This window comes from Triticum urartu, chromosome 1A (genome assembly GCF_056163025.1).
Source record: "Triticum urartu cultivar PI428250 chromosome 1A, HENAU_Tu73, whole genome shotgun sequence".
Taxonomy (NCBI): Eukaryota; Viridiplantae; Streptophyta; class Magnoliopsida; order Poales; family Poaceae; genus Triticum; species Triticum urartu.
In genome coordinates this window covers 577,355,030-577,380,201 of record NC_141873.1, presented here as the reverse complement: position 1 = coordinate 577,380,201, position 25,172 = coordinate 577,355,030, and the positions used below count along the sequence as shown (strand labels likewise).

At 46.5% G+C, this 25,172-nt stretch overlaps 1 protein-coding gene and 1 pseudogene across 1 annotated transcript in view; both read left to right on the top strand.

Moving 5' to 3' along the window:
- Window positions 1–11,252, top strand: part of LOC147992970 (uncharacterized) — a 71,825-nt gene extending 60,573 nt beyond the window's left edge. Inside the window, exons 2-3 of the mRNA XM_087542018.1 lie at window positions 10,807–11,021; window positions 11,117–11,252. Coding sequence (XP_087398144.1) covers window positions 10,807–11,021; window positions 11,117–11,252 — 351 coding nt within the window. The remainder of the gene's footprint in view (window positions 1–10,806; window positions 11,022–11,116) is intronic.
- Window positions 11,253–18,110: 6,858 nt separating this feature from the next.
- Window positions 18,111–22,463, top strand: LOC147992969 (uncharacterized; annotated as a pseudogene).
- The last annotated feature ends 2,709 nt before the right edge of the window (window positions 22,464–25,172 follow it).

Sequence of the window (25,172 nt, the reverse complement as noted above, 5' to 3'; positions counted from 1 at the left end):
GAGCGATCCTCCCACTCGGGGGCTTAGCTGCAGTCCAACACTCGCCTAAGTTCTCTCGTTTAGAGACTTAGCTGCAGTCCGGCACTCGCCTAAGTTTGAAAAAATCCTACCAAGTGGAGAGCGATCCTCCCACTCGGGAGCTTAGCTGCAGTCCAGCACTCGCCTAAGTTCTCTCCTTTAGAGACTTAGCTGCAGTCCGGCACTCGCCTAAGTTTGAAAAAATCCTACCGAATGGAGAGCGATCCTCCCACTCGGGGGCTTAGCTGCAGCCCAGTGCTTGCCTAAGTACAAGACTCGACCCAATCCGCGAGTTAACTGCCACCTTCTCCTTCGGAGCTGCACCACAGCCACAAAGTTATTTCGAGTGAAGATCAATTCCCACTCGACGGGTCATCCACAAAGAGATTCAACGACAAATCAAGTTCAAATAAAGCCTAAAAGATCCCAGAGACCTCAGATCAAGATACTCGAGCCCCCAGCTCGGCAGAGTTTAACTGCTACACTTCCACTCGGCATTCCGAGGCAAATTTAAGGCAGAGTTTAATGGATTACAAAATACACTCGGCATCCCGAGGCAAGTTTTTTTCATTCCTCGGGAGGAGGAGGACTGGCAGGGGCGACAAACTCATCCAAGTCGATCCCATCTGCGATGCGGGTAGCAGCAGTAATAAATGTCTCCATGAAGTCCTGGAAGTTGTGCTTCCTCGTGTTGGCGACTTGGATGGCGGCCAGCTTCTCCTCCCGCACCTCCTTGCAATGGACGCGGACCAGAGACAGAGCCACGTCGGCACCACACCGAGCTGAAGACTTCTTCCAGTCTTGCACTCGGTCAGGGATTCCGTTGAGTCGAGTCATCAGAGACTCGAGATCATTCTGGAGCGTGGACTCTGGCCAAAGCGTCGGGTCGATCCACGTCATGGCGACCTTCAGTCGACCCAAGTAATCCACGACGCCATCAACGCGGGATTCCAGTCGGAGCAGGTTCATGGCAGCTTCGTCTTGCACCGGAGAGTTGATTGGATCCAAACCTGTTTCGATCCGCCCAGTCTCCTCTTCGAAGTTCTGGCAAAGTTCTGCATGCACGACCCAAGGATAAGTCAAATTTCATAAAACTGAGTCGACACAAAAAGAACCAGTCGGAACCGATTGTGCACCTTCGATCTTGATGAACAGCTTCTTGGCAAAGCTCCTCAAGTAGCTCTCCAGGTCGTCCCTCCTGTGAGCGATGCCTTCCATCTTCTCGCTCAGGGCGAGGTTCTCCTTCTTCCAACGCGAACACTCCCTGTTGGCTTCCTTCAGAGCGGTCTTCAACTTGGTGTTCTCCCCTTCTAACTGGTCGACCGAAGCCAGCTTCTGCGCGGCCAGAGTGGTCTTGTCATCAGCCTCCTTACGGGCAGCAGCCAAGTCCTGATCCTTCTTCGCCAGAGCTTCTTTCAGTTTTTCTGCAAAAATGATGATTGAGTCGGAGAAAGCGAAGAGATACTCAAGCCTGAAAACTAACCAGTCGACAAAGGCGTCTCACCTGCGGCGCCGTCTCTGACCTTCCGCAGCTCCGTCCTGGCCAGCTCCAGATCGAGGTTCATTTGAATTTGCTGCTTCTCCAAGTCAGCCAAGCGGTTTCCAAGATCGCAAGATTTCTGAAGTCAAAGGGGAGGAGTTGCAATCTCAGTAAAAAAATAAGAAGAGCAACAAAGACAATAAATACTAAGACTACGGTCGACTGCCAGCAGTCCACCATAGTCTCGGGGACTACACCCAGTGGGTGCACTTAGCGTGCCCCCACCGGTTCCTATCCCACCCGACCGACCCCTGAAGTCGAGTCAAAGACAAGTTGCTTCCGAGCAGCTAAGAGAGAAAGACGTCGACGGGATACCGTTCCATTCGACATGGCCCGATCAGACAGAGCGAAGAAACTCAACTACGACTCAATTTAAAGACTACAGCCGACTGCCAGCAGTCGACCGTAGTCTCGGGGACTACACCCAGTGGCTACACTTAGCGTGCCCCCACTCGTCCAAATACTAGCAAACACACCCACTGGGTGTACACCCAGTGGGTGTACTTAGCGTGCCCCCACCGGTTCCTATCCCACCCGACCGACCCCTGAAGTCGAGTCAAAGACAAGTTGCTTCCGAGCAGCTAAGAGAGAAAGACGTCGACGGGATACCGTTCCATTCGACATGGCCCGATCAGACAGAGCGAAGAAACTCAACTACGACTCAATTTAAAGACTACAGCCGACTGCCAGCAGTCGACCGTAGTCTCGAGGACTACACCCAGTGGGTGCACTTATCGTGCCCCCACTCGTCCAAAAACTAGCAAACACACCCACAGGGTGTAGCCGGTGCTTGCTGCCCCAATCAGCAAAGAGCCTCTGCTGCTGTACATTGCGGCCACGGGACAAGTTGTCAGTACAGTACTCACGGTCGAGCGGGAAGAAGAAGGAAAGGCCTTCAGAGTTCAGCGCCCAGTCTATTATCTGTCTGAAGTTTTGACCCCTTCAAAACAAAGATACCCCCACTACCAGAAGCTTGTATATGGGATTTACATGACCACGAAGAAGGTTGCACATTACTTCTCTGACCATTCCATTACAGTCGTCAGCGACGCCCCACTGTCAGAGATTCTGCATAATAGAGATGCAACTGGTCGAGTGGCCAAGTGGGCGATTGAACTCCTTCCCTTAGATATCAAGTTTGAAGCAAAGAAGGCTATCAAGTCCCAAGCAATCGCAGATTTCATCGCTGAGTGGATTGAACAGCAACTTCCGACTCAAGTTCACTCGGAGCACTGGACCATGTTTTTCGACGGATCTAAGATGCTGAATGGTTCCGGTGCTGGGGTAGTTCTAGTCTCCCCCCGAGGAGATAAGCTCAGATATGTTCTCCAGATTCACTTCGATTCCTCCAACAATGAAGCAGAGTATGAAGCACTTTTGTATGGGTTGCGCATGGCCATTTCACTCGGCGTCCGTCGCCTCATGGTCTATGGCGACTCAGATTTGGTGGTTAATCAGGTGATGAAGGAGTGGGACGTCAGAAGTCCAGCTATGACTGGTTATTGCAATGCAATGAGAAAGCGAGAAAAGAAATTCGAGGGGTTAGAGCTTCATCACATCCCCCGACTGAAAAACCAAGCAGCTGATGACCTGGCAAAGATAGGCTCCAAGAGAGAAACCATTCCCAGCAATGTGTTTTTGGAGCACATCCGCTCGCCGTCAGTCCAGGAAGATCCTTTCACAGAAGAAGCCCCACAACCAAAAAGTGCCACAGATCCGAATGAAGTCGAAGTTCCTGCTATGGTCGACCTAATCATGGAAGTCTTGGCAATAACTCCCGACTGGACGATACCGTACATCGCGTATATCCTAAGGAAAGAGCTCCCAGAAGACGAGGAAGAGGCTCGACAGATCGTCCGCCGATCTAAGGCCTTCACAGTCATAAAGGGGCAGTTGTATAGAGAAAGCGCGACTGGAATCGGTCAGAAGTGCATAACACCAGAAGAAGGTCGGATAATCCTTGATGATATCCACTCGGGAACCTGTGGCCACCATGCGTCCTCTCGGACCATTGTGGCTAAAGCATACCGAGCGGGATTCTTCTAGCCTAGAGCAAATGAGATGGCAAAAGAGATAGTCGACAAGTGCGGAGGCTGCCAGTTCTACTCCAACATGTCACACAAGCCTGCATCAGCCCTGAAGACCATTCCTCTCGTCTGGCCATTTGCTGTCTGGGGACTAGACATGGTTGGTCCACTGAGAACAGGCAGGAGCGGGTTCACGCATGTGCTTGTGGCAGTCGACAAGTTCACCAAATGGATCGAAGCCAAGCCTATCAAGAACCTCGATGCTGGCACTGCTATCAGTTTCGTCAAAGGACTAACATTCAGATATGGAGTCCCTCATAGCATCATCACCGACAATGGGTCAAACTTCGATTCGGACCAGTTCAGAGCTTTTTGCGCCTCTCAAGGCACACGAGTCGACTACGCGTCAGTCGCGCATCCTCAGTCGAATGGGCAAGCTGAAAGAGCAAATGGTCTGATTCTCAAAGGACTGAAGCCTCGGCTGATGCGTGATCTCAAGCACGCGGCAGGTGCTTGGGTCGACGAGCTTCCGTCAGTTCTGTGGGGATTGAGGACCACCCCTAACCGGTTGACTGGAAGAACTCCATTCTTTCTGGTTTATGGAGCCGAAGCGGTTCTGCCAAGTGATCTTCTTCACAATGCGCCCCGAGTCGAGCTTTACACCGAAGATGAAGCAGAACAGGCCCGACAAGACGCAGTCGACCTCCTCGAAGAAGAGAGGGAGATGGCCATGATCAGATCGACCATTTATCAGCAAGACTTGCATCGATTCCACGCCCGGAATGTGAAGAGTCGAGCCTTCCAAGAAGGAGATTTGGTCCTCCGAGTGGATCAACAGAAACCACACAAGCTTGCTCCCACTTGGGAAGGTCCCTTCATCATCACCAGAGTCCTCCACAATGGAGCGTATCACCTCTTCAATGTTGATCGCCAGATCGACGAGCCTCGAGCTTGGAATGCGGAACTACTCCGCCCCTTTTACACTTGAGCTCTCCCTTGGATGAGATGTAATAAGAAAAATTCCTGCAATTCGTTTTTATCAAAGGCAAGAGTGTTCCATTAATTGTTGTCACTTTTGTTTACATACGAAATCCCCCAGTGGGTGACTTAGCTGCGAATCCGTCTCGCCTAAGTTTGAAAAATCCTACCGAGTGGAGAGCGATCCTCCCACTCGGGGGCTTAGCTGCAGTCCAGCACTCGCCTAAGTTCTCTCATTTAGAGACTTAGCTGCAGTCCGGCACTCGCCTAAGTTTGAAAAAATCCTACCGAGTGGAGAGCGATCCTCCCACTCGGGGGCTTAGCTGCAGTCCAGCACTCGCCTAAGTTCTCTCATTTAGAGACTTAGCTGCAGTCCGGCGCTCGCCTAAGTTTGAATAAATCCTACCGAGTGGAGAGCGATCCTCCCACTCGGGGGCTTAGCTGCAGTCCAGCACTCGCCTAAGTTCTCTCATTTAGAGACTTAGCTGCAGTCCGGCGCTCGCCTAAGTTTGAAAAAATCCTACCGAGTGGAGAGCTTTCCTCCCACTCGGGGGCTTAGCTGCAGTCCAGCACTCGCCTAAGTTCTCTCATTTAGAGACTTAGCTGCAGTCTGGCGCTCGCCTAAGTTTGAAAAAATCCTACCGAGTGGAGAGCGATCCTCCCACTCGGGGGCTTAGCTGCAGTCCAGCACTCGCCTAAGTTCTCTCATTTAGAGACTTAGCTGCAGTCCGGCGCTCGCCTAAGTTTGAAAAAATCCTACCGAGTGGAGAGCGATCCTCCCACTCGGGGGCTTAGCTGCAGTCCAGCACTCCCCTAAGTTCTCTCATTTAGAGACTTAGCTGCAGTCCGGCGCTCGCCTAAGTTTGAAAAAATCCTACCGAGTGGAGAGCGATCCTCCCACTCAGGGGCTTAGCTGCAGTCCAGCACTCGCCTAAGTTCTCTCATTTAGAGACTTAGCTGCAGTCCGGCGCTCGCCTAAGTTTGAAAAAATCCTACCAAGTGGAGAGCGATCCTCCCACTCGGGGGCTTAGCTGCAGTCCAACACTCGCCTAAGTTCTCTCGTTTAGAGACTTAGCTGCAGTCCGGCACTCGCCTAAGTTTGAAAAAATCCTACCATGTGGAGAGCGATCCTCCCACTCGGGAGCTTAGCTGCAGTCCAGCACTCGCCTAAGTTCTCTCCTTTAGAGACTTAGCTGCAGTCCGGCACTCGCCTAAGTTTGAAAAAATCCTACCGAATGGAGAGCGATCCTCCCACTCGGGGGCTTAGCTGCAGCCCAGTGCTCGCCTAAGTACAAGACTCGACCCAATCCGCGAGTTAACTGCCACCTTCTCCTTCGGAGCTGCACCACAGACACAAAGTTATTTCGAGTTAAGATCAATTCCCACTCGACGGGTCATCCACAAAGAGATTCAACGACAAATCAAGTTCAAATAAAGCCTAAAAGATCCCAGAGACCTCAGATCAAGATACTCGAGCCCCCAGCTCAGCAGAGTTTAACTGTTACACTTCCACTCGGCATTCCTGAAGTCGAGTCAAAGACCACCCGACCGACCCCTGAAGTCGAGTCAAAGACAAGTTGCTTCCGAGCAGCTAAGAGAGAAAGACGTCGACGGGATACCGTTCCATTCGACATGGCCCGATCAGACAGAGCGAAGAAACTCAACTACGACTCAATTTAAAGACTACAGCCGACTGCCAGCAGTCGACCGTAGTCTCGGGGACTACACCCAGTGGGTGCACTTAGCGTGCCCCCACTCGTCCAAAAACTAGCAAACACACCCACTGGGTGTACAAACTTAAAGATCTTCGGAAAAGAGATTCTTGAAAGGACATATCAAAACAGACCAAGTGTTGAAGTCGACTGACCTGGACATTGCTCTGAAGAGCCGAGCTTGCGTCATAAGCCGCCTGGCAAGCCTCCCGAGCCACTCTCACCTGTTCCATCATGACTCTAGCCTGGCGTACAGCCTCCTTCGCAGCAGCCGCTTGGTCCTCAGGGACGGGGTATGCAGCGAAAAGCGAAGACGGGTCCGCAGTCGACGCTGAAGGCCGCACACTCGTCAGAGGAACAGTGAAAGTCACGGAAGCCCGAGTGGGTTCACCATCGTCCCGAACCACGGCCTCAGGCGCCGGAGTGGATTGCGGAGTCTTGCCAGCCAACGCCGGCGAGGAGCACGCAAAGAGACTGTGTATATCGAAAGAGAGAGAGCGCCCTGTGCGGAAGAAAAAAGGAGGTGGAGCACCATGCGATGACCATTAATTGGCCGCCGTAATTAGGCACTCACTCCATGGAGTAACTTGCGTTGGAGGAAATCCATACCTAACTGGCCGCTTAATGAGGCGATCACCTCAACGAAACGGCCAACCCACCGCATAGAGAATTATGAGGCTCACGTTATGTAATAGGGATTGTGGGGTACGTACTCTCCGATGTAGACGACGCAGACGAAGGAAAGTAGGAGACGCAGGTGGCAGGGCAGCATGTGCTACCGGCGATGTAGGCAAGGGCCAGCGATCGCGCCGCCTAGCGGCACGTGTGGCGCAGGGCCACAGAGCGCACCGCAAGGCGGGCGAGCACGGCGATGGGCCGACAAGTGCGGCGCAGGGCCGGCGAGCATGATGTAGCACTTCACCGCTCCAATGGCCAGACGGGTCCGATCTCCTCGCCCACTCGTCCGCATGTGCGCCGGCCATGCGCGAGAGAGCGGCGACGGCGTTTGCAGACGAGATCGAAGATGACGAGCCAACGGCGCAGAAGCGCACCGTGATTGAAGAAATAACCATCCACATCATGGCTCGATAGACGCCATGCCCCACGGTGGGCGCCAACTGTCGTGGTTCTAACTCTGACAGTGATGTAGGGGGATGAGTATGGAGAGGCTAGATCCTAGCTATTGGGAAGTTGTTACACGCGAGGTTTACGAGTTCAGGCCCTTCTCGGAGGAAGTAATAGCCCTACGTCTCGGAGTCCGGAGGCGGTCGACTGGATTATGCGTGTATGGATTACAGGGGTGCGAACCCTCCATACTGAGGAGGGGGGTGGCTTATATAGAGTTCGCCGGCTCCCTCCTGCCCTCAGTAATGCAGGGTTTACGGTACATTTAAGGTCGGGCGTTACTGGTAGCGCCCCTAATAAAGTGCCATAATGACCATAAAGACTACTTAACAGCTAACCGTTTGCCTGCGGAGTGACTATTGATCTCCTGGCGGTCGAGTGGTTGGCTTCATGGTCGAGTGATGGCTTCCTGGTCGAGTGTCTTGAATCCGTCGAGTGGGATGCCTTCAAGTCGATTGAAAGGTGACTCCTCCCAGGGGTGTCCTAGAGTAGGACTCTTCGGTCAGGTCCGTGTCCCTACCCTAGGTACATGTCTTCATCACTCATCCCACGTACGTACGCCGTTTCCATTCCACAGCTGTAAAAGTTCTTCAACTAATGGCCTTAGGTACACATCAATTTCGTTGCCGGGTTGCTTAGGGCCTTGGATGAGAACTGGCATCATAATGAACTTCCGCTTCATGCACATCCAAGGAGGACGGTTATACATACATAGAGTCACGGGCCAGGTGCTGTGATTGCTGCTCTGCTCCCCGAAAGGATTAATGCCATCCGCGCTTAAAGCAAACCATACATTCCTTGGGTCCTTTGCAAACTCATCCCAGTACTTTCTCTCGATTTTTCTCCACTGCGACCCGTCAGCGGGTGCTCTCAACTTCCCATCTTTCTTTCGGTTCTCACTGTGCCATCGCATCAACTTGGCATGCTCTTAGTTTCTGAACAGACGTTTCAACCATGGTATTATAGGAGCATACCACATCACCTTCGCAGGAACCCTCTTCCTGGGGGGCTCGCCGTCAACATCACCAGGGTCATCTCGTCTGATCTTATACCGCAATGCACCGCATACCGGGCATGCGTTCAAATCCTTGTATGCACCGCGGTAGAGGATGCAGTCATTAGGGCATGCATGTATCTTCTCCACCTCCAATCCTAGAGGGCATACGACCTTCTTTGCTGCGTATGTACTGTCGGGAAATTCGTTATCCTTTGGAAGCTTCTTTTTCAATATTTTCAGTAGCTTCTCAAATCCTTTGTCAGCCACAGCATTCTCTGCCTTCCACTGCAGCAATTCCAGTACGGTACCGAGCTTTGTGTTTCCATCTTCGCAATTGGGGTACAACCCTTTTTTGTGATCCTCTAACATGTCATCGAACTTCAGCTTCTCCTTTTGACTTTTGCATTGCGTCCTTGCATCGACAATGACCCGGCGGAGATCATCATCATCGGGCACATCGTCTGGTTCCTCTTGATCTTCAGCAGCTTCACCCGTTGCAGCATCATTGGGCACATCGTCTGGTTCCTCTTGATCTTCACCAGCTCCCCCCGTTGCAGCATCACCGTATTCAGGGGGCACATAGTTGTCATCGTACTCTTCTTCTTCGCCGTCTTCTATCATAACCCCTATTTCTCCGTGCCTCGTCCAAATATTATAGTGTGGCATGAAACCCTTGTAAAGCAGGTGGGAGTGAAGGATTTTCCGGTTAGAGTAAGACCTCGTATTCCCACATTCAGTGCATGGACAACACATAAAACCATTCTGCTTGTTTGCCTCAGCCGCATCGAGAAACTCATGCACGCCCTTAATGTACTCGCGGGTGTGTCTGTCACCGTACATTCATTGCCGGTACATTTGCGTGCATTATATATAATTAAGTGTCCAAATTAATAGAAGTTCATCATCACATTAAAACCAAAGTGCATACATAGTTCTCATCTAACAACATATAGCTCTCCAGAGCATCTAATTAATTAAACCATACATTGAAACTATGTAAAACATTTCAATGCGAAAACAAATGCGATCATAATCGTAACCAAGGTAACAATTGATCCAACGGCATAATGATACCAAGCCTCGGTATGAATGGCATATTTTCTAATCTTTCTAATCTTCAAGCGCATTGCATCCATCTTGATCTTGTGATCATCGACGACATCCGCAACATGCAACTCCAATATCATCTTCTCATCCTCAATTTTTTTTATTTTTTCCTTCAACAAATTGTTTTCTTCTTCAACTAAATTTAACCTCTCGACAATAGGGTCGGTTGGCATTTCCGATTCACATACATCCTACATAAATAAAATCTATGTCACGTTGGTCGGCATAATTTTCATAAGCAATAAATGAACCAATAGTTATAAAGATAATATATATACCACATCCGAATCATAGACAGGACGAGGGCCGACGGGGGCGGATACCAAAACCATCGTACTATATAAAATGCAATAATAAAAGTAAGAAAATAATACAAGTATCTATGTAAACATACAAGTAAGAATATTTTTCCTTTCAGAAAGAAGATAAAATAAGAGGCTCACCACGATGGTGCCGGCGATGAGCTCGGCGCGGGTGATCGACGGCGGTGAAGACGGGGACGGGGCGTGACGGACCGCTAAACCTAGACAAATATTATGGAAAATGGAGCTTGGAGGTCGAGCTTGGAGAGGAGAAAGCTTAAGTAGTGTGGCTCGGGCATTCCATCGAACACCTTGTGTGCATAGGAGGTGAGCTAGAGCACCACCAAGCCCTCTCCCCCTCGGCCAGAGAAATACAGAGCACTGGGGTGCTCTGCTCGCGAGCGAGGGGTATATATAGGCACCTCATTGGTCCCGGTTGGTGACATGATCCGGAACTAAAGGGGAGCCTTTGGTTCCGGTTCAAGCCACCAACCGGGACCAATGGTGGTGGGCCAGGAGCGAGGCCCATTGGTCCCGGTTCATCCCACCAAACGGGACCAAAAGGTCCAGATGAACCGGGACCAATGGCCCACGTGGCCCGGCCGCCCCCCTGGGCTCACGAACCGGGACAAATGTCCACATTGGTCCCGGTTCTGGACTGAACCGGGACTAATGGGCTGACCCGGCCTGGACCAAAGCCCTGTTTTCTATTAGTGAGTAAAATTGCAAATTACCCACTCCATGCTGGATCTAACAACCATTGCTTACTGCCTTGCTAATTGGTCAAATCTCCCAGTGATTAGCCCCAAAAACATGACAGATCAACCAAAAAAACATTGGCAGACACAATGAAATATTTTTTCATATCGTTTGTATTTAGTATTGTAGTTGTTGATAAATTTTCCTGCAAATCTGCTTCAGACAATATGACATGCCTTCTTTCTGAAGTCAGAGGGAGTAGTATAGCTTGATGCCTATAACCCTCATTTTCTGTTGACAGCAACCGAATGCAAAACCTGCGCTTGACCTCGACGCCAAGAGAGCATGGGGCCATCGTCAAATAGCAGAAATTGAGACCAAGAAGCACGACCTCTTCTACTTGCTCGCTGAGCTTCATAGTAGATTCCCCTCGCATAATAAGTACTTCCGAGATAATAGAGAGCTTATTCATCATCTTTTTGGACACATTGAGCCTAATCCCAGTGATGCCCTCTGGTATGATCCACGAAATTACATATACAGATTTATCTGCTCTCCCTATTTTATCTAAATTGATGTATTTTTTTTTTTTTTGGTAATCTCCTCTCTAGGCGCTTCTGTCGTTGGAGAGAAAGATTCAATAATTGCCTGGTATATGGACTGCCTACAATGCTTGCCACTTGGATGTATCTGGATTGGGATGGATGGAAAGAGATGTTTGCTGATATCCTTGGAGTTAGTAGCTAGTTATCTTATCTAGCCCAATGTTTGAAGCCTATGTACTGTGTGTTATCAGAGTAAATTTCTTACTGGTTGAATGTGAAGGAACTGCCCTTCTTGTAGCCTGACTTGTTTCAACAGGGTGCATTTCTCTTAAAGAAAAATTCAGTTTCTAGACCTTTGGCCAATAAAAGGTGTTCTCCTTCAAGAAATTCACCCCAATGTAGAGTGTAAAACTACTACTCCCGCTGATCCGAATTAATTGGCGCAGACTTGGTACAACTTTGTACTCCCTCCGTAAAGAAATATAAGAGCGTTTGTGATCTAAGCGCACTTATAATTTTTTACGGAGAGAGTACTACAGTTGTACCAAATGTGCGTCAATTAATTTGAATAGGAGGGAGTAATAGAAGTGTGGACTGCTGCTTGCCTTATAAGCTGAGTGATTCGTCGTCCTCGTTACCGTAAAGAAGCGACATGTTATCTGGATATTGTAATCCGAATCTGTTCTCATTATATGGTGCCATCCTTTATGTGCAGTGAAGTTCATCGTATTATTGTAGTTCATATTGAAATACACGGAACATATTTGTGAACAGAGGGAGTGCCAGATGTGATAAAACAAACACAGAAAGCGAACTTATTTTTTTCCTCTGAAATTATGCTGATTTGTGAGGGTCTTCCCCTTTTAGCAACCTGATACTCAAATGGTCAAACCCGATCAGTTATATTTTGCTTCTAAAACAAAATTACAACATCTATCAGCCAAGCGGCACTTCAAATTAGAAAGCAATAACAGTCTGACCAATTATATTAGACAACAAGGCAAAAACTAAACTCCCGTCCTCCTGAAAATTTTATTCACCACCAGCTTACAATATTTATTCATCAATGCTATTAGATTCACGTTCAAAAGCTACCCCTGGGCACATCCAAAACAATAAGGTGTGCATCAAAGGAGCTATCTGAGCTATGCCACGTTGGTGATTTTACCGTCGCAGACTACCCCAGGATAACACCTCCCCAAGATAAATATGTCCCACCTCTCCCTCATCTTCGGAAAAAAAAATCTCTTTCTCGTCTTCTCCTCGAGTGGCGGCTAGTGTTCCGCCTCCTTCTCCAATTCCCTTCTCTCTCTTGTCGCCTCCTCCCACCAGCCGCCGCCTCTTCCGCCACACTCGTCTCCTCCTTGCCATGTGTGCCGCCTCCACCCACCATCCCTCGCCTTCTCCCCTCTGGTCTCGTCCTTCGATGGCCGCAAATTGAGAGCCGGCGATGGTGGTGCTAGCGCGAGGCTGGCGGCGCCGCGAGCTCCCGTCTGAGGAAGTCGCAGGAGGCTTGAGATGGAGATGGTCGTGCCGGCGGTATTTTGAGCAGCGCCGCCTAACGAGCTCCACGCGCAGGGAGGCGTCTCCATGGGCATGCGCAGCCACGTCCCCTCGCTGACGTCGGCCTCGCCGCAAAAGGGGGCTAGCCCGCCCGGGCAGCCGGTCAAGTTACGTTTGGAGGCGAGGAGGGGGAGCAGCCACGCCCAGAGGAGGTCGTTCCTGCTGCTGGCCGAGGTCGCCCAGGTCATCACTGCCCCCGCCGCCTGCAGCTCATCCTACCCAAGGGCAGGGTATGTACAACCGCTTGCTCCCCCTTCCTCCCCCTGTCGATCTCCAGATGTGTTGATTTGTTTGGGTTGTTCGATTCAGTGCTTTCGAGCGAGGATTACTGTGAGTGGTTGGGCATGGGATAGCCTAGCACCCGTAGATACATGATATTGCGCTTCACTAATTGTTACGTAGCTATGCAATTACCCCAAGGGAAATTAAATTACTTGTAGAATGATAGCCGTAATGTTATAGTGCTAATCCCAGTATCCGGTTATCCTTTCATAAAAACAATTTGTTGCAAAATTGCAAAAATAAGTATGTGCACTTGTTTTCTTGGATGAATGCAAGAGGGCTTGCATAGTTCTCAGACTGGCATATGTGGAATATGCTATGTGCCCAGCATCTCTATCTACTCTACCGTGATCTAACTCACATGCCAAAGAATCACATAATACATTTTGCGTGAAGGAGGTGCAAGAACCTACTTATCTTGCAACAGAAAGTAGTGCAACACATGTTTATCCAGAGGATATTGTCTTGGATGCTTACTTCAAATTAGCTAATCTAACTCTTCTGATAGATAATTACAGACCAATCAGCAATGTTATGTATTTGGACCAATGTCACCTAATTTCCAGCTATAAACATGCAGGTATAATTTAATCTTCATTTTCATAGACTTGAATCTGAATATATTTTGGTTTAGTACATTATCTGAACTGTTACTTTTGGGGTCTGCTATGAGGCATTGGGTTTAAATAGCATTCTTAAGAGTTGTGTGAAATAGCGTTTATTCAAAGAAATTGCAATGTATACAGTGCTAATTTCTTTTATATTTTTATTTTAAAAAAATTTCCTCAACACTTCAAACTCAGAAATTTTACAATTAACTCTTAAATCGGAAATTAGCTGCCATGGCCTGAATTATCATGGATCGAGTGTGTTTTGTGAAAGATTTTTCTATTGAAAATCCTTTTATATGTACACCTTCTAGGAAGTATGTGCATTCCTTCTTGTAGACAGATACATTCTGTCAATGAACATGAGGAGGAATTGTTGCTTGTATAGCTTTGTTCTACATGGATGATAGTTTTCTCGGGTTGTTGAATGCTGGAAACGAAGGATTCTTAGTCACAAAATACATAGCAGGCCTCCGGATCCATCGATGTAGCCAGCAAGGGCGCCATCAACCTGGCTGCCTTAGAGCTTAGGCAACCATGCTGTATTTGATGTGAACAGTTCATATCAATATCTCGATTAACTTGTGTGTGTTTCATGTGTAGTTGAATACTAATTCTAACCCTGTTGCAGTCGGTGCTGCCATTTGATCTAAAAAACTGAACCATGAAAGGTTCACTGTTAAATCAGTATGCGACATGGTGACGGTTGCAAGATACTGGAATGTCACAATCATCGTGCCGTACATGGATAAAACTTCATTTTGGGTTGCCCAGTTTAGCATTTCTTTCTACAGTCAATGCAATTCTTAACATTTCAGTTAAGGACTGCCTTTGTCTTACCCCTTTCTCTTCCTTTCCCTACAGTGATTTTCGAGATATATTTGATGTAGACTACTTCATAGCATCATTGAGAGATGAGGTCCTGATACTGGAAGAGCTGCCTCCAAGGCTGAAAAGGAGAGTTGAATAGGGATATCTTTGCTCCTTTTCACCCTTCAGTTGGTCTGATACATCCTATTACCATAATCAGGTTTCTTTGCATCTCTCCATTTCTCGTGATGTATCTAAATCATATGCGTACCCAAATAAATATTGTAAGCAGTAATTTATGGGAAAACATATTTTACCAATGATAAAGAAGTACATGGTCCTTCATATGAATAAAACACGTGCACGGCTTGAAAATAATGGGCTACCCACGGAGATTCAGAAACCGAGGTGCCATTTCAGTTTTCATGCACTTGGATTTACCCCTGAAATAGAAGAGTTGGGCAGGCGTCTGGTTCAAATTCTTCGTCGGAATGGACCCTTTTGTGGTTCTCCACTTGCGGTATGAGATGGACATACTTGCCTTCTCTGGGTGTACACATGGTAGCAGGAAATATGAGGCTGAGGAGGTCAGAAGGATGAGATATTGCAATTCTGGCAAGTGGATCTGCACAAACGAGTATGTGTTTGACTGTGCAGGTGATGAGGGAGCTGAAGCTGCCGGACGGCGTCGATCTTGCAGAGGTCATCACAATCCTTGTTCCAAATAGGTCCGTCGGGCTTCGCTCCCTTGCCTTGCTGCACTCTCCTGGAAGATAATGTTTGTCACTTAATGTGTGTGTGTGTATGATACGTTGTGATGAAAATGATATTCTTAAACAACCCTTCATGTCTGGGCACAAGTTGACTCTTCCCACCCGTGTACAGAGATGATTGAATTCTCAAGTCCCGTCAATTGCTTTACCATGTTTTGTAAGAGAAGATGTATGTGTTGATTACTACTGTGTTTTTGGTTAGTTGTTGAACCTGGCAATGTGTGTGTATTACTTGACACTGTACATTTGATGCTTCATGGTGTTCCAATACAGCCCCATCTAGCTTAGCTTGTTGGTAGTATTGGACGAAAACAATAGATATTTCGACTTTGACAAACTAGTATATGTCTATTTCAAGCGTGTTGTGCTTATGTTTAATTTACTCTTGTGCGTGAGGTTTTTTCATTGTCCCTAGCTCTGTACATTGTTCCTAGGAATTGTTCCTGTTGTTTAGTAAAGCTTTATAATGATGCATTGGGTACCAACCTACGATCTCTTCCTATTTTTTATCATCTTCTTGTTTAGTACCACAACCTACAATCTCTTCCTATTTTTTATCATCTTCTTGTTTAGTACCACAACAGATAAGCATTACTTGAGACTTCTTCTCTAAACAGGTAAGCATCATGGGCAGTGGGTATGAGGAGGATGTTGGAAAAATGATATTTGGGGTGGTGATTTCCCCAATGCTGCTTGGTTAGATGATATATCTCCTGATAATGCAGTGTGTTTTCAATTTTGTGAGTTTGACCTTTTTCATAAAGCTTTCCAATTGCATGTCTGTCTCTTATGGATGGATGGTCACATGGGAGTAATCAATTGACTAGCTATGAAGATTGCTGGGATTGACAAAACTGCAAAAATGATCTAGTTGGTGGAACTATTGTAAAACTCCTGAAGGAGGTAACCCTTTACAAAAGGGTGCAAATGTTACTGTCTCCTACATTTGACAGTAAAAAAACCAGTCAACAAGTAGTCAAGTATTCTTAATTGAAAGTCTACAAGTAGTCAAGTAGTCTTACGGAAGGCTATTCTAGAAGATCTTTACTTGTTGTAGCTATATCATTTACCTCAATTTTTTCCAGTAGCTAGCACCGTATTTTAATCTTCGTGGCTTTGGCGAGGATTTTTCTGTCCGCTTTTTTTCTTGTACCAAATTAACACTTTTGACTGAGGCGATTAAGCTTTGTTATAATAATATGTTGAGAGCAGGCTAGCATTGCTTCTTTGCAGTTGGGCATAAATTGCAAACAACAAATAGAAAGGGGCGCCTTTCACCTGGCATCGCCCCAACTAAACTAAAACTTAGGCAGACAGGTGAATGTGCACAAACATGAATGTGCACAAACAAGATAAGTGCGCACAGGCACACCTTAGGAGGCGCCACTAGGTGGCGCCCCAGCCTCTAGTGCACACCAAAGAAGAAGAATTGCCATCGACAAGCCTGATTCAGAGAGGCCATACATCTAACATGAACTATTAACACGTCGAATTAGGGATGTGCTTGGCTTGGGTGGCATAGCACGGTGAGAGGTTTCCTCCGAATCATCAAAGGTGATAGGTCTCTCTCCACCTTGAGGATGTGGCTGCCGTCTATGTGGGTTTCCGTGTCGCGTGGATCGCTATAGGCCTCGATGTCCATGATTTCTTTGCGTCGCAAGACGTCGATCAAGACGTCTTCGTCCGGATGTGGTCTACGGTCTCCAGGACATGGCTTATCACCTCCACATACTGCAGACAAACCGCGAAGAAACGAAGTCGTCGCATACGTGGGCGATGGAGCTTCAATCAGAGTTTGGGAAGATTTTAAGCTGTACATGAACTCAGAGCACTTGAACTGTTGATCATGGAGGTGATTGAGGCGAATTTTGCTGCACCTGATGTGGATGCTATATGCAGATGCCAGTTGAGAATTTTTGTGAGGTTAGGTGGGCTTGGGATCTCAAGAAATTTGGAAAGTTCACCGTACGATCTGCGTACAGAACGTTGGAGGCATGGCAAGAAGTGTGGATAATGGTAGGACCTCGAGCTTCAGGGGAGAGGGTGAACAAATGCTGGATAATGGCTCTGCAAGCTAGCGGTGCTACCGAAAGCTTGTAACTTCTCGTTGAGGGTGATCCACAAATATGTTCCATGCCGGACGATCCTACGAGATAGATACATTGAGTGGATTGAGTTCTGCGAACCATGCGGAGTAGAGGAAGGAAACTATGGCACACATGCCTTCTTTGAGTGCACCTGGGCAAAGTTGTTTTGGTTGGAGTTGAAGACTGAACAACGACCAAGTTCCAGCTCTACATTCGAGTTCATGGCTTACTAATCTGGTTTAGGTGTTAGTGGTCACAAAAAGTTGCTTCCATGATTTTAGAGCAATAATAAGGTGGCGTGGAGAGAGTAGTGGATTGGTGCAACCTTCCGTATGTCAGGGCCTACATGTATATATGTACATGACCATGCAGGGAGATTGATTCAAGCACAGGGGAGATGGTATGAGCATGCTGCTGATCCTCTGGCAATGGAGGCCTTATCTGAAGGTTGTGCAGTATCGGAGGCTTTAAACTACACCCGAAGATTCCTATGCATCATACCGCGCCCATCTCAAACAACACCGACGACTATGCACGAGGAAAGTAAACCAGAGCTTGACCAGGAACCTCAATATGTTAGAATTCTGTTTAAACCTGTTGTAATCTAAACCCCTCTATCTGAACTTCTCTCGTATCCTTCTCTGTCTCCTCATCGATGTATCCTAGCGATCGTCGTAAGCTTGTATGCCACGGCAGGGGTTTTTCCTGTCTCTCATAAATAAATGCAACGCGGCTTCCATCGGGAGTAGGAACGCTTCCACAGATCAAATCTTACATGGTATCAGAGCTAGCCTCTTCCCTTCTATCTAGCAACACAGAAACCAGAAACCCTATCTTCGTCATGGCCGCAAGCTCAAGCGCCGTCATCCTCAACCTCGGCACACCTCCAACAGAAAAGCTTGCAAGGGGAAATTACCTCCTGTGGAAGGCGCAAGTAATGTCGGCATTGCGTGGAGCGCAAGTGACCGGCCTCCTTGATGGAGCGACGCCGCACCACCGAAGATGGTGGAAGTCACCAAGGCGGACAAGACCACTGCCATAGAATCTAATCCTCTATATGGTCCGTGGCTGTCAAAGGACCAGCAGGTCCTAAGCTACTTGCTCAATTCGCCGACCCCGGAGATTCTCGCACAAGTCATCGGTAAGGAGAATACCCATGATGTTTGGATTGCCCTTACTACCTTGTTCGCTGTGCAGTCTCAGTCTCGGATAACAAATCTGAGGATTGCAATCTCCAACACCAAGAAGGGCAACATGTCCAGTAATGCATTCATCGCCAAGATGAAGAGCCTCGGTGATGAACTCGCTGCAGCGGGTCGTCCAGTAACCGATGGAGAGATGGTGGATTACATCCTGGCTGGACTCGATCGGATTATGATCCAATTGTAGCAGCAGTTGGCGCCATCAAGAGTTCTATTACGGTTGATGATCTCTTCTCGCAGATCTCTGCCTTCGACCAGAGGATGGAGATGCTAGGAGATGGACCAGGCGGCTTTCGCTCCTCTGCCAATGCTATTTACAGAGGGCGTGGGCAGTACAGACCAAGAGGTGGCCGTGGGCGAGGAAACGGGGGGCGCGACCGTGGTGATCACGGTGACCGCCCCTCCTATTCTTCTGCTCGCGGTGGCGGCTACGGCGGCCATCAGCAACGCCCACGACAACAACTACAGCAGCCACAACAGCAAGAACGGGATTATCCCGAATGCCAGATCTGCTACAAGCATCACCCCGGCGGCGCAAGGACCTGCTGGCATCGGTATGATGAGGATCACGAAGAAAAGAAGGCCAACATTGTCACAAACTCCTACGGGATTGACACCAACTGGTACGCAGACTCTGGCGCTACGGAGCACATTACAGGGGAGCTTGACAAGTTGACGATGAGGGAAAGATACCACGGAGGTGACCAAGTGCACACGGCAAGTGGTTCAAGTATGGACATTACCCATGTTGGAAATTCAATTGCTAAAACCCCCTTAAAAGACTTGCATCTAAACAATGTTCTACATGTCCCTGATACATCCAAGAATCTTGTCTCTGTTCATCGCTTTACCCTCGACAATAATGTTCTCATAACTTTTTACCCTTACTCTTTTGTGGTCAAGGACTTGGCAACGAGGAGAATCATCCTTAGAGGAAAGTGTGAGGGAGGCTTATATCCACTCATATCATCATCTTCATCATGGTCAAATAAACAAGCTTGGAGTGTCACCAAACCATCTTCGGCAAAGTGGCATAGTCGGTTGGGTCATCCTTCTTCAGTTATAGTTCAGCATGTCCTTAATAAAAATAAGCTCTCTTATGAGCCTAGTTCTGAGTCAGTTTGTGATGCTTGTCAACAAGCTAAGAGTCATCAGTTACCCTATCCTATCTCTACTAGTATTTCCACTGCCCCATTGCAACTTGTTTTCTCAGATGTATGGGGACCAGCCCCTACCTCAGTTGGAAGATTTTCATAATATGTGAGCTTTATTGATGATTATAGTAAGTTTACCTGGATTTATTTGCTAAAGAAACGATCCGATGTTTTTCAAGTCTTTAGCAATTTTCAGAACCTTGTTGAACGACAATTGAATTCCAAAATTCTCGCCATGCAAACCGACTGGGGTGGTGAGTATGAGAAACTAAATTCTTTCTTTCAAAATATTGGAATTTCTCATCATGTCTCACGTCCCCATGCTCACCAAAAAAATGGGTCTGCTGAACGCAAGAACCGCCATATTGTTGAAGTTGGACTAGCATTGCTAGCAAACGCCTCCATGCCTCTAAAATTTTGGGATGAAGCTTTTCTTACTGCCACATATCTCATAAATATTCGTCCTAGCAAAGTCATCAACTTTGAGAATCCCATTACTCGTCTTTTTGGTATTTCACCAGATTACAAGTCTCTTAGAGTTTTCGGATGTGCTTGTTGGCCCAACCTTCGGCCTTATAACACACGCAAACTTGCGTTCCGTTCAAAAAAATGTGCTTTCATAGGCTATAGCCCTATGCACAAAGGAGTCAAGTGTCTTGACATCTCTACGGGGCGAGTATATATCTCCAGAGACGTTGTGTTTGACGAGTCAGTATTTCCTTTTGCATCTCTTCATCCCAATGCCGGTGCCCTCCTTCGTCAAGAAATACTTCTCCTTCCATCCATGTCTCCTAGTTTTGATCAAGGGGGATATAACAATTGTACTAACCACCATGATAATGTTCCTGGAAACAGTGCTTCTTCTGTACGTGTGCAGGTCTCTGAAGAAAACGGGGCAGAAAACGGTGTTCAAATTGATCAAAACGCTCCGTTATTTCATGTGCCAGAAGAAGAGGGAGCAGGCGCAGTATTCGAGGGCGATCTGGCGGCGCCTGCTACGCTCGTGCGGGAATCCTCCTCGGATCACGGGCGCGCATCTGCCTCGGATCAGGAGCCCGCCAGTCAGGGGCGCGGGCGCATGCAGCTGCGACGCATGCAGCCAATCACTGTGGAGCGCCCCTCTCACATGCAGCAGACCGCGCCAGGGTTCGGATCAGATGCGGCTGCCGACTCTGCGACCACAGAAGAAACGGCCGCCACACCAGAGGCCACTGGATCGTCTGCGGCAAGTTCTGAGAGCTCTCCGGGATCTTCTGTATCTAGACAATCTGTTCATGTTCTGCGCAAAATTCAGCACGGCCACAACCTGATGCTACACGAGTCATGACTCGACTTCAAAAAGGTATTAGAAATCCTAAAAAGAGAACGGATGGCGCAATATCATATGGCATGTTGTGTATTTCAGGTGAACCGGCAAAATTAGATGATGCATTTAGAGATCCTAGGTGGAAAAGAGCTATGGATGAAGAGTATGGTGCACTCATGAAGAACAAGACATGGCACTTGGTACCGAATCAGAGAGGTAAAAATATTATTGATTGCAAATGGGTTTATAGAATAAAAAGAAAGGCAGATGGCTCCATTGATAGGTACAAGGCACGTCTAGTTGCAAAAGGGTTTAAGCAACGATATGGTATTGACTACGAGGATACATTTAGTCCGGTTGTTAAAGCTGCTACTATAAGACTTGTGCTAGCCATTGCTATTTCAAAAGGATGGAGTCTTAGATAGCTAGATGTTCAGAACGCGTTTTTGCATGGTGTTCTGAAAGAGGAGGTCTATATGAGGCAACCACCAGGGTATGAGAATAAACAAACACCTCATTATGTTTGCAAACTTGATAAGGCTCTTTATGGTTTGAAACAGTCACCTAGAGCATGGTTCTCTAGGTTAAGTTTACAATTGAAGCATCTTGGATTTGTTCCATCCAAAGCAGATACATCTCTCTTTATTTATAATAAGGCAAACACAGTGGTTTTTGTGCTCATATATGTTGATGACATCATAGTTGCAAGCTCATCACAGAATGCTACTAATGCTCTCTTGCGTGATTTGGGTTTAGAGTTTGCATTGAAGGATCTAGGTGACTTACATTTTTTCTTAGGCATTGAAGTTAAGAAGACTCAAGATGGCATAATGTTAAATCAGGAAAAATATGCTACTGAGCTTCTAACTCGTATGGGAATGAAGGATTGGAAGCCTTCACCCACGCCATTGTCTTCTTCAAAACAACTTTCGGCATATCAAGGAGAACCACTTAATGAACAGGAAAGTACAAAGTATAGAAGTGTTGTTGGAGATTTACAATATTTAACCTTGACACGGCCAGACATATCATTTGTTGTAAACAAGGTTTGTCAATATTTGCATGCTTCTAGCTCCACTCATTGGACGTCTGTCAAAAGAATTATAAGATATATCAAGCACACTGTGAGTTTGGGACTTCAGTTCAAGCGTTCGAATTCTACACTTGTTAGTGCTTTTTCTGATGCTGACTGGGCAGGATGTAGTGATGACAGAAAGTCGACTGGAGGATTTGCAGTGTTCTTTGGGTCAAATCTTATTTCTTGGAGTGCCAGAAAGCAAGCCACAGTGTCAAGGTCAAGTACAGAGGCTGAGTATAAATCTCTTGCAAATGCAACTGCTGAAATTATTTGGGTGGAATCATTGCTTCATGAGCTAGGGATTAAGCAACATCGTACATCTTGTTTATGGTGTGACAATTTGGGTGCTACTTATCTGTCTGCTAATCCAGTTTTTCATGCTAGAACCAAGCACATTGAGATAGATTTTCACTTTGTACGAGAAAGAGTTGCTGAGAAAAAGTTAGAGATACGGTTCATTCCATCCAAGGATCAATTGACAGATGGATTTACTAAAGCTCTTTCAGCAAGGCCATTTGAGGAATTCAAGAGAAATTTGAATGTAGGGTAGTTTAGATTAAGGGAGGGTGTTAGAATTCTGTTTAAACCTGTTGTAATCTAAACCCCTCTATCTGAACTTCTCTCGTATCCTTCTCTGTCTCCTCATCGATGTATCCTAGCGATCGTCGTAAGCTTGTATGCCACGGCAGGGGTTTTTCTTGTCTCTCATAAATAAACGCAACGCGGCTCCCATCGGAAGTAGGAACGCTTCCACCAGATCAAATCTTACACAATAAACACACCACCAGCACTAGGACACGCGCACCCCTGTTCAAGGTTTGACACACAACGAACGCGCCCGACCCGAGCATTTTCTCCAAGGTCTGATGTGCATGCTCTACTCGTTCTCATCACCCCAAGGTGTCTCACTCGTGTCAGGAGGACAGCCTGATGGAACTGGCGCTGATGAGATCCTTTGAATGGTGACACATGAGTGAAGTTCCACCCCCTCTCATTGCCATGAAACAATCGGCCGGACAGTCGTGTTCCCATAGATTAGCAAGTTGCTCGACTCTTTGTAGTTTTACAAGCTCTTTTTTTTGTTTTGCGGATGGTAGTTTTACAAGCTCGGTTGAGTAAGATTTCTTTGGCGAGGGCCGAGAGCGGGGACATGCATGAGGTTAAGTTGCTCGACTCTTGGACGATTTTTTGACACGGTCCAGCAAATACATCAGCGTCGGGCTGCCAAAAAAAAAACCTTGTGCCGATAACACTAGCTCCGTGGTTCTGCATCAGTTATGCTGTGATGCAATGGCACAAATGAATTAATATGGTATTTGGTCCATGTCTGCAACAAATTGCTACTCTATGTGATGGCTAAACTTTTTTGTTTAGTAATAAATTGAAATCAACTACCGATGGTTCCTTTATGATCGTAGCATGTCTTTAAACATTAAAATATAGGATGATATGATCCTCTAAAAACACTACAGCAAACACTTTTGAATCTCTTTGCGGCACATTGCAAGCAAGATAGATAGCAATCTCCTCCCACTTTTATTAGCAACATAGTTTATACACAACATTTCTTGAAACTAGCAACACAAATTACATAAAAGAAAACACAACCACCGTTGAAGCACATTTTGTAGGACATAGCTTATAGCTTGGAGGAGAATTAAACCACATATCAAGGCTTGGTGGAGGATTCAGTTCCATTGGCCATCACGCGGCCGAACCCACAACACCAGGGGTCCCTAGGGCAACAGGGTGGATCATGTCCCATAAGCCTGCCGGCTGCCTGCACTATTGGCGTGGCCATCATCATGACTAAGCAGGCTTGCGCGATGAGAAAAACAATGAAGACTTGGAGGATGCTATTATTTGCCATTGTCTAAGCTCACAAAGAGCGATAGAGAACACTATGCAATTCTCCTTTCACTGGTATCTCCGTGTTTGGTCCAAGAAAATGCTCGATATATATAGATACAATGGCATGAAGCTTGTGCTTCTCCTAATAAATTCCACTGAAACCGAATATCTGAATATTGAGGATATCATTTAATAGTAAAGAGAATAGGAAATATAATATATTTATTTATAATAATAATCAATGCCTCCTAAAAATATATGAAATTTATTGGGAGGATGAACCTAGACACGTTCGCTGCATCTCGTGACCACCGAATTGGATATAAAAACGAATCCACAAGATATGATAATTAATGGGGAGAATTAACCAAGCAAAATCCTCTTGTATTTAGGGTTAATGTTGGATAGAAAATAATAAATGTACAAGATAAATTCACAATTAGTCAATGTATCTTGTAGATATAGGATACAATATCTAAGGGATGCCAACTTTTGGATCTTGTCAAGACAGAGAGATATGCATTGAGACAGGTAATATATAAAAATCTCCTCCCACTTTTATTAGAAAAATAGCTTGTACATAATATTTCCTGAAAATAGTAACACAATTACATATATGAAACAACACAACCACGTTTAAGCATATTTTATAGGCCTAGCTTATAGCTCGGAGGAGAATGAAACCACATATCAAGGCTTGGTGGAGGATGCAGTTCCATTGGCCATCACACTGCCAAACCCACAACAATAGATGTCTCTAGGGCAGCAAACTGGATTGTATCCCATAAGCCTGCCTGCTGCCTGCGCTATCGGTGTTGCCATCATCATGAGTAAGCAAACTTGCGCAATGATAAAAACAATGAAGACTTGGAGGATGCTAGTATTTGCCATTGCCTAAGTTCACAGAGAGCGGTAGAGAACACTATGCAATACTCCTTTCACTGGTATGTCTGTGGTTGATCCTAGAAAACACTCGATTTATATAGATACAATGGCATCAAGCTTGTGCTTATCCTAAAAAAATCCATTAAAACAGAATATCTCGATATTTAGGATATCATTGGTAGTAAAGAGAATAGGAAAGATAATATATTTCTTGAATAGTAGTAATAATAATAAATGCCTACTAAAAGTATATGAAATTTAATGGGAGGATGAATGTAGACACGTTCACTACTTCTAGTGCCCATCGAATTGGATATAAAAACGAATCTGCAGGATTTGATAATTACTGGAAGAATTAACCTTGCAGATCCTCTTGTATTTAGGGATTACTTACGAATGAAAAAATTGTAGAAGATGAATTCACCATTAGCCATCGTATCTTGTAGATATATGACACGATGTCTAAGGATGCCAACTTTTGTAAAAAAAAAGTGAACACAGTACAATCGCATATGCCCACATA